Here is an 8,451-nt window from a genome sequence, read left to right on the forward strand (position 1 = left end):
GGCGTGAAGATGGGAAAAGTGGTGGACAGCTTCAGGGAGAGAGTTTGAGAAAGGAAGAAACGAGAGAGCGAGAGTGCTTATCCCGTCTGTTTTTTTTTTCTTTTTCCCACCCTGTCTTTCCTGTCTCTTCTTTTACCTGCCTGCTTTGCGTCTTTTTTTTTTTGCCTGTTTTATTACTACTTCCTCTGTTCAAATATTTTTAAAAATTTATTATATTTGTAGTTTTCATCGTTAAGTTGTATAATACTTACACGTTAATATTTTTTTTAATTTTTTAAATACAAATTTACGATGGTAAAAAAAAGTTCCGCGAGACACGATATATTAGAATATGTGCTCTATCTATCATTTATGGATCACATGACATGTCCCAACACAAGTACACATACGATTTTGAAAGCGATATCACACACTTGCCACACAAGAGTTGAGAGACACTAGCGATGGAGCTGTCGTGGGCCTGTGACTCACTTCACGCATAGGATAGGATAATTATTACTGAGACGTGCACAAGATGGACTACAAAGTTCTTGGCGTCAATCAAAACGGTCGCCTCAATGGTACGGCGCGACATCCAGGTCAGGTGCATCATGCATGCCATGTCGCATATGACACTGAGCCACCTTGCCCAGTTGAGGAACCTCATAGCGGTGAGCGACACGTTAGGGAAAAGTAGCGAGGTAGACCGGCAAGGTGGCACCACGGCCAAAACTGGACGGGTGGAGTCCACCCGAGGCACGGACAACAAAAACCATAATTTTTTAGTGTCCTATAACAAATTTTGTCTTTAAATACTTTTTTTGGTTAATCATATAAATTATCGTCTATTTCCTCTTACGTGAAAATGATCCAGAAATTCACCATTTTGTTTCCTCCCATGCTACAATCATAACACTAACATGTCAGGGGCATCATTCATATCATGCTACAATCATAACACTATCATGTCAGGGGCATCATTCATATCATACACGTCAAGAGTGGAATAATTGTCCAAAATAAAAATAACTATTGTGATTATTATACAAGCCACATATGCTTATTGTCACACTATGTGTTTTGGAAAAATCGTTGAGATCAACTTTATCCGCCCAAACATTACCCGTGCAACGCACGGCCATTTTACTAGCAAAATTCCCGTGCTTTGCTATGGTGTATTGAACTAAAAAATATTTGTTTTTAAGCGAAGTTATTTTCACACTGTTTTGATACTTTTGCTCGCTAGAAAAAGTCTCAAATGATAGATCATAATAAATTATTATTCAATAGTGCGTTGCAACGGGAAAAATTAATGTTATTAACTTAGTAAAGTAATAAAAAAAGAAACATCCGCGTTAGCTCTTATAGTCTAAAAATTCTCATATTAATATTATTTAATTTTAGTCTAAATTTAAATTCTATATCATGACAAATAAATAATTACATTTTTAGTCGAAAAATAAATCCATATCATGAGAAAAATCTAGCCAAATTTTTAGTTCATTCAATTTAGTTGGAATTAAATTAATAAGCAGTAATAAACAATTAAAATGGTACTAATGCTATTTCTGAAAATAGAAAGATGCTTATTATTGAGAGAGAAAACACTAATTTTATCCCGGCCTAAACTTGCAGGCCCATTTGGAGGCCCAATAGTGCGGCGGCTCAATGCGAGAGAAGCTGAAGCCATCCGATCGAATGGACGGTCCAGATTGATCCCAACCTATATAAATATCTGCAGCCAAAACCCTAACCCTAAATTTCATTTCCTCCCCACCCCCGATACCCTCTCGATTGATCGAAAAGCGACGGTGGCGCCCCATCTCACCTCCCTCTCCCTCTCGCAGTGGCGGTGGGTTGGCGGCGGACGCATGCGGACCCGAGGATGGTGGCGGCGTCGACGGCAAGTGCGGGCGGATCCGGCGGCGGCGGCTCCCTCCGCCCCCTCTCGCCTCCCTCCCGCGGCAGATCCGGCGGCGGTGGCAGTGTCGGCGGCTAGATCCGTCGGTGGTGGCGGTAACCGCGGGCAGATCTGGCTACTATATTTCCCTCTGTCATTTGAGACTTTTTCTAGCGAGCAAAAGTACCAAAGTAGTGTAAAAATAACTTCAGTTAAAAACAAATATTTTTAGTTTTAATACACCGTACAAAACACGAGCATTTTACTAGTAAGATTAAGATATATAGAAGTGATGTGAAAGAGTCGAAATTTCAGGACTCACTTGCAAAGATTGAGGATGAAGACTTGGCCCTCCTCTCTCCATCTCTCTCGACTCCGGCGAGGCGGCGACACCTCCCCAGTCCCCAACACTCGAGTATTGCGGTTAATAAAAATTATCACCCCATTCCGGATTGGTTTCATGCTCTTTTGCAGATCACATTCACAGGAACACATAATGGAAAGAAGCAAGATGGTATGCATATTGACTAATTCAGCACTTGCATATCTAAAGATCCATCTTATAGAAGTAAGACGGTATTACACGCTTAATAACAAGTCCACTGGGCATTTCAACTACCCCGGCAAGTAAGCACCAACAAAATAAACTCGATAATAATTCAAATAACATGATCTTACATCCATCCATGTAATTAAAGCTGAAGCAGCAACAGCATGGAGTACTATGCCTCATGGCATAAAAAATGAGTCTGGCAGTTAAATCAGCACAATATGTGCCAAGAAATCAAAAGGGGAAAAAGAAATACTAACAAGGACCCCAAGGCCCCAACAAAAGACAAACTTGCCATGAAAATAATGAGAAAAGAATAGCTGAATATAGCCGTTTTCTACTACCATGTAAAGCAGAGGAAAAGAGTCCAAAGCATCTGTAAATCAAATCTAAAAGGACTTATAAAATCACTCTATGTGACGGTTTGCACAATTTAAATAAACACGAAGGGTAAAGCTAGTACCAATTCTAAGTAACATTCGGACGATAAGCACATCAACATAATGGCAAGCAAGCACAGCTGAGAAAAGATGCATGGGGCATGACATATATAAGACAGTATGATTTAGTAACCGTTAAGTAACAGATGTTTTCTTGAGTGAACCAAAATCAACAAGCAACCACATATAGGTTGACAGCTGATGACAAATTAGAGGTTGTTTCAACATTTGTGTTCATCATCTGATTTCATAACGGTGGCGGCAACAATATAAAACCTAAAGAGTCAGCTTGCAAAACAGCAAGACGGCACGAAGAATACGATCCCTACCCTACCAAGTAAGCAGCAGCCTGGCAAAATGAAGTCTGCTCCAGCATCACGAGCCGTCCACTGTTGTCAAGCAAAATAAACTAGAAGTTAGAAGGATGGCAATTTCATGCTAGCTGCTTTTATTCCTCAGAGCAATTTAAATGGCACAACTAGCAGTACAATACTAATTAACAACAAATCAGTAAGTATAGGTCACACCAATTGAAGCTAAATTAATCATCTCATCTACAGAAGCTTATTCCTCAGAGTATCTTAAATGGCACAACTAGCAATATAGTTATAATAATTAACAAACAAATGAGAAAGTATGGGTCACACCAGTTGAAGCTAAATTAATCATCTATCCTTATTCTTCAGAGTATCTTAAATGGCAGTGTGGCACAACTAGCAGTATATTTATAACAATTAACAACAAATCAGTAAAGCATGGATCACAGCAGTTGAAGCTAAATAAATCATCATCTCATCGACAGACTGCAGAAGCTTATAGCGGTAGAATTACCTGACCTCATCATCTCATCGACAGACTGCAGAAGCTTATAGCGGTAGAATTACCTGACAAAGATGTCACTACGGTAATGACGACCTCCTCCTCTTGGTTGCAATTGGGCGTCCCTGTGTCTTGGCTGGAACAGACTCAGCAGCAATAGGGCGAAGAGACAGATTCTGAAGGTCTTTGGAAAGATCCAAACCCAAAGGAGGAACAATGTCATCAGGGCAGGATGAGAGGGTCAAGGACGAGAGGAGCTTCTTGCTGTGCATGTTAAGGCTGACCATGTACAGCTCTGCATCGGCATCGTTGAGCATGAAACTAAGGACACCATCTTCCTGAGGGTTCAGGACAGGGCTAATTGGTATGGCCTTGGGCAACCTCGCCTTGTCGAAGCCCTCCAGCTCCCACAGATCTGCCACCATGAGTTGTGCATCTTTCAGCCACTCCCCGGTTGCGAGGGTCAGTGTCCACATCGTTATCGCACGATCGCCGGTGTGCGCAGAGCTGGATCCGCCGTCACTGATGCAGACGAACTTGATAGAGTCACCGCCGCCGTCGACACAGCTCATTGTGCGGCATAGCTGGAGGTCACCCCTCATGGCGAAACTGATGTTAAGATGGCACTCTACAGGCAGCGGGATGTAGCGGAATTGCACGGCATCATCATTGCGGCCGGAGAGAGCGTCGTCGCACCTACAGAAGAGGACGCCCTTTGCGAGGTCGGCCCAGAACGCGTGGCCTCCGAACGAGAACACCTTGTCACCGTGGAAGGAACGCGGCATCTGTGATGGGAAGATGGCGTCCTTGAATTGCCATGGCGTGATGCCCCCCCTGGAACTTGAGGATGATGATGGCCGCGGTGGGCACAGGCAGAGAACATCCCGGTAGACGTCTCCCCCCGCTTCCATGTCAAACCGCAAGTCCTTAGCCACGATGGCCAGCGAGTAGCTGCTGCGCAGCGCGTAGCCACCGGCGGCGGCGGTGCGCAGGGGGAGAGGCCGCATGCTGCAGTAGGTGAGGCAGGACTCGGGCAGGCCCGGGATCATGGAGAGCGACTTGCCGACGACGTCGTAGACGAGGTAGCAGCTGCAGCCATCCCGGAAGCACGAGGTGAGGGCGATGAGGCCGTCGCCTGCCGCCTCGACGTAGGTGAGCGGCGCCGGTGACGCGTCGGGCAAGTTGGGGATGGGCGGGACGGCGGCGCCGGGGGGGAAGCTGGCCGGCGGCGGCCTGGGCACGGCGGCGGCGGCGGAGAGGCGGATGGAGAGCTCGGAGAGACCCGGGGGCTCCGCGAGGCGCGCCAGGAGCAGCATGCCCTTCACCCTAGCGGCGTTCCTGGGGTAGCGTTTGTCACCGGGGTGGCACCCGTACGACTTCCAGTCCGCGCACTCCATGGCCGCCCACTCCGACTCCTCCTCGACGGCTTCCTCCTCCGATCGAACGATGCGATCCAGAAGAACATAGGAAGGTAGTACAGTTCTTCCCATGGCAGCCATGGAAGGCGGAGGGGATCGGAGTTTAGGTTAAGGATTGGGGGAGGAGGCGGAGGGGATTTTTCTTTTCTTTTCTTTTCTTTTTTTCTCTTTTTGATTCGAAGGCTCCGGGGATATGACTTCTTCTGAGCGAACGATACTCGCGTGTTGTAGGTATAGATGGCCAAAACAGGCGCGGGGCCGATGACCCGGCCCACAGTACGGGGTTTCGGCTCGGCTCGACTGGTGTCAAGCCTGTGCTGATCCGTCTGACCGTTGAGTTGTGTCTGGGCCTCTGCCTACGTAAGGTGGGTCGGCCCGGCACGATACGGTTCAACGATCAGGAGGCAAAACAGTTGAGGATACAAAGTAGACTTATTTCAACCATATAAAATACTACAACCCAAAGAAGGAGCACGATGGACTATCTTATCTTCTGGTCAGCCCGAGTCTTATTAGGTCGTGCCTAGACCGTTGATGCAGCCTATGGGCAGGCACGACCCAACACGGTGTGTAGGTTGGGCCGTGCCGGCCCGACTGATCTTGGGCTCAAGCCTAGTCGTGCCCGGGCCGGGCCAAGCTAGGACAGGTGGGCCATTTGGCCATCTATAGTTTGGGGCTTGGAAGAGAAAGATAACATAGATTCGTTAGTTGCATGGCGACTCGGATCGTGGCTTCATCCAACGTCTGATGTCTAGCACCAACAAACACAACGGGAGAATGACCCCGGGACTCGGTGCACTATGCTTTTAATATGGACTATGGCTTATTTCTTAATATCATATTTTTTATGCAACATTGTGGATGACTAATAGTTTCATGTCAAGAAGATGGGGGTGGGAATCTCCTGGCCTGCTGCTGCTGCATCATGATATACGATCACCCGTGAACCAGAGACGCACTGCATCTGCTCACTAAAAGAGGTGTTTCGTCACTCCATCGTGTTTTCCTTGTGGAGATAAAGAGACGATACGGGTGTGGGTGGAGATGGGCCGAAAGCAACATTTTAAGTCTAATAAGCAAAAGCTAGATGGATAAATGTCATATGAATGAAATTGAATGGATTGGGTGAATAGACGAAATCAAACGATACAATAAGTGTAATTCTCAAAAGTATAATTTATACTGTAAGAACCTAATCTTAGAAATATTATAAGAACTAGCAAAAATGCCCATGCGTTACAACGGGTGAAAAAATTCTAATAATAATATACGTTTTTCATGCATAATCATGTTAATGACAATGTTTGTATTTTGATGAGCGGCTTGTTTTTTTATAAACAGTGTTTTTCTTCTTGCGCGATTTTCTCAAACTATTTTTCAGAAATGGCGCATTTCTTTCTAATAGTTTTTTCCTAGCATGTTTTTTTTCTTTTTTTAATGACGATGAAAACCATATTTTTCTCCCCTTTTTTTTGCTTTTATTTTCTCGTGTGTTTTTTGCATGTTTTTTCTAACAATCATTTTCTCGCGCGCTTTTTTCTTGTCTTTTTGTTAAATGTTCTTTTTTGCTTTTTTTTTCAATACATGACAATATGTGACGAAATAATAGCCGTGTAGTAGATGGCAAAAAATCGATGGATTCTATCTGACTCAAGCGTCCATCAATTTAGTGTTTTTTCTGACAGTTTTTTCAGAGCGATTTGTTTTTAATAGATGGTGCTTTTTTTTCTTGCGCGGTTTTTTCAAACTATTTTTTTAGAAATGGCGCGCTTTTTTACAGCTTTTTCCTCGCATGTTTTTTTTAAAAAAAAAATTTTACCGGCGATGGAAATAATTATTCTCGCGCGTTTTTTTGTTTTATGGAAGATGTAAAACCTTTTTAGCGTGTTTTTTTGCGCTTTTTTCTAACTTTTTTCTCACGCGTTTTTTGAACAGTTTTTATTTTCTCATGCATTTTCTATTTTTAGATTAGATTAGAGATAGAGAAGAGATATATACTGATTAGAAATCGGACTTTGTTTCGCCCTTTCCATTTTTTTTCTCACGTGCATTTTTTATTTTATACAAACCAGCTTCTTATTTTTTACGAACCATTTTTTTCGCCACTTCTTTAAGGGAATCGGACAGACTTTTTTAGATGTTTTTTTTGGATTTTTTTCGCCTTTAAAGGAATCACTTTTTTTCTCTTTTTTCTTTTTTAAAGGAATTAGATCTAGCGTTTTTTTTTCACCACTTTTTTTTGCCTTTTATAGTAATCGATTTTTTTCCATTCGGATCTACGCTTTTTTTTCACTTAGGGAAACAGACTTTTGTTGTTATTGTTTTTCTTTTTTTGTGCGGCTTTTATTTTTCTTTTTATGCACCTTTCTGCCTTTGTTCTCTCACTTTTATCATTTTTTTAACAAAAACAACCTCAAGAACCTTATTGCAAAGATTATAGGGACTCAAATGTAAATATAAAAATTACAGGGACTCGAATGCAAAAGTACAAATCCAAAAATTAAAATTATATAAAAATGGAATGCTCTCGACCTGTAGATTCCATTTTTGCAAATAAATCTTCAATCCGGCACATCAATTTTTTTTACCAAGATGTATAGGATATCATGATATAGATTGAAACGTGCCTGGGATCTCGGACTCAAACCGAGAGGAATAGTGCCTTTTTTTTTCTTTTTAAGGGGGAATCGGATATAGAGTCGGACTTTTTTTTAATGAGAGGAATATGAGTCAGGCCAGAGGAATAGGAGTCGGACCTTTTTTTATTATTATTTTTTCTCTATTTTTGAGTCGGACTTTTTTTTTATTTTTTCGCTATTTTTTGATGGGCGAAGGAAGCATCTCTTATTTTGGGATCTCGGACTTAAACCGAGAGGAATGGTGCCTTTTATTTTTTCTTTTTAAGGGGGAATCGGATATAGAGTCGGACTTTTTTTTTATGAGAGGAATAGGAGTCGGACCTTTTTTTATTATTTTTTCGCTATCTTTGAGTCGGACCTTTTTTTTAATTTTTTCGTTATTTTTTTTGACGGACGAAGGAAGCATCTCTTATTTTTTTTAAAAGTATATATAAGTAGAGATAGAGATTAATTCAACTAAAGTAAAAAAATCCCCAATTTCAAATAGACCGAAATGCATGTGTCATGAATTGTTCGCATCTTTTGTGTTCTATCTAGATTCAAATGAACATTTGTAAATTTTCCGCTGGAGTAGTTTTTACATTTTAAACGAGTGTTATTCGAACAACAGTTTTTATGGCAATTTTGCAATTGCAATGGCGATTCAAAAAAAACGGCAAATTACAATTACCCCAAATCATATACTCCTACCGTAATTAACCAACAT

General features: G+C 42.2%; 1 protein-coding gene across 2 annotated transcripts; it reads right to left on the minus strand.

Moving 5' to 3' along the window:
• Positions 1–2,950: 2,950 nt before the first annotated feature.
• LOC4332860 (uncharacterized) lies at positions 2,951–5,311 on the minus strand. 2 transcript variants are annotated; one of them, XR_003241550.2, is made up of 2 exons: positions 3,701–5,311; positions 2,951–3,258 (listed from the first exon to the last, which is right to left on the minus strand). XR_003241550.2 is itself a non-coding variant. In XM_015775403.3 (2 exons), exon 1 carries the CDS (start codon positions 5,185–5,187, stop codon positions 3,769–3,771), a length of 1,419 nt encoding a protein of 472 aa, XP_015630889.1. In that variant the 5' UTR covers positions 5,188–5,311; the 3' UTR covers positions 2,951–3,258; positions 3,754–3,768. The 2 variants fall into 2 exon arrangements, 1 of the variants encoding a protein (XP_015630889.1); XM_015775403.3 differs by having other exon boundaries at positions 3,754–5,311.
• Between the last annotated feature and the right edge of the window lie 3,140 nt (positions 5,312–8,451).

This window comes from Oryza sativa, chromosome 3, assembly GCF_034140825.1.
Source record: "Oryza sativa Japonica Group chromosome 3, ASM3414082v1".
NCBI classification, from domain to species: domain Eukaryota; kingdom Viridiplantae; phylum Streptophyta; class Magnoliopsida; order Poales; family Poaceae; genus Oryza; species Oryza sativa.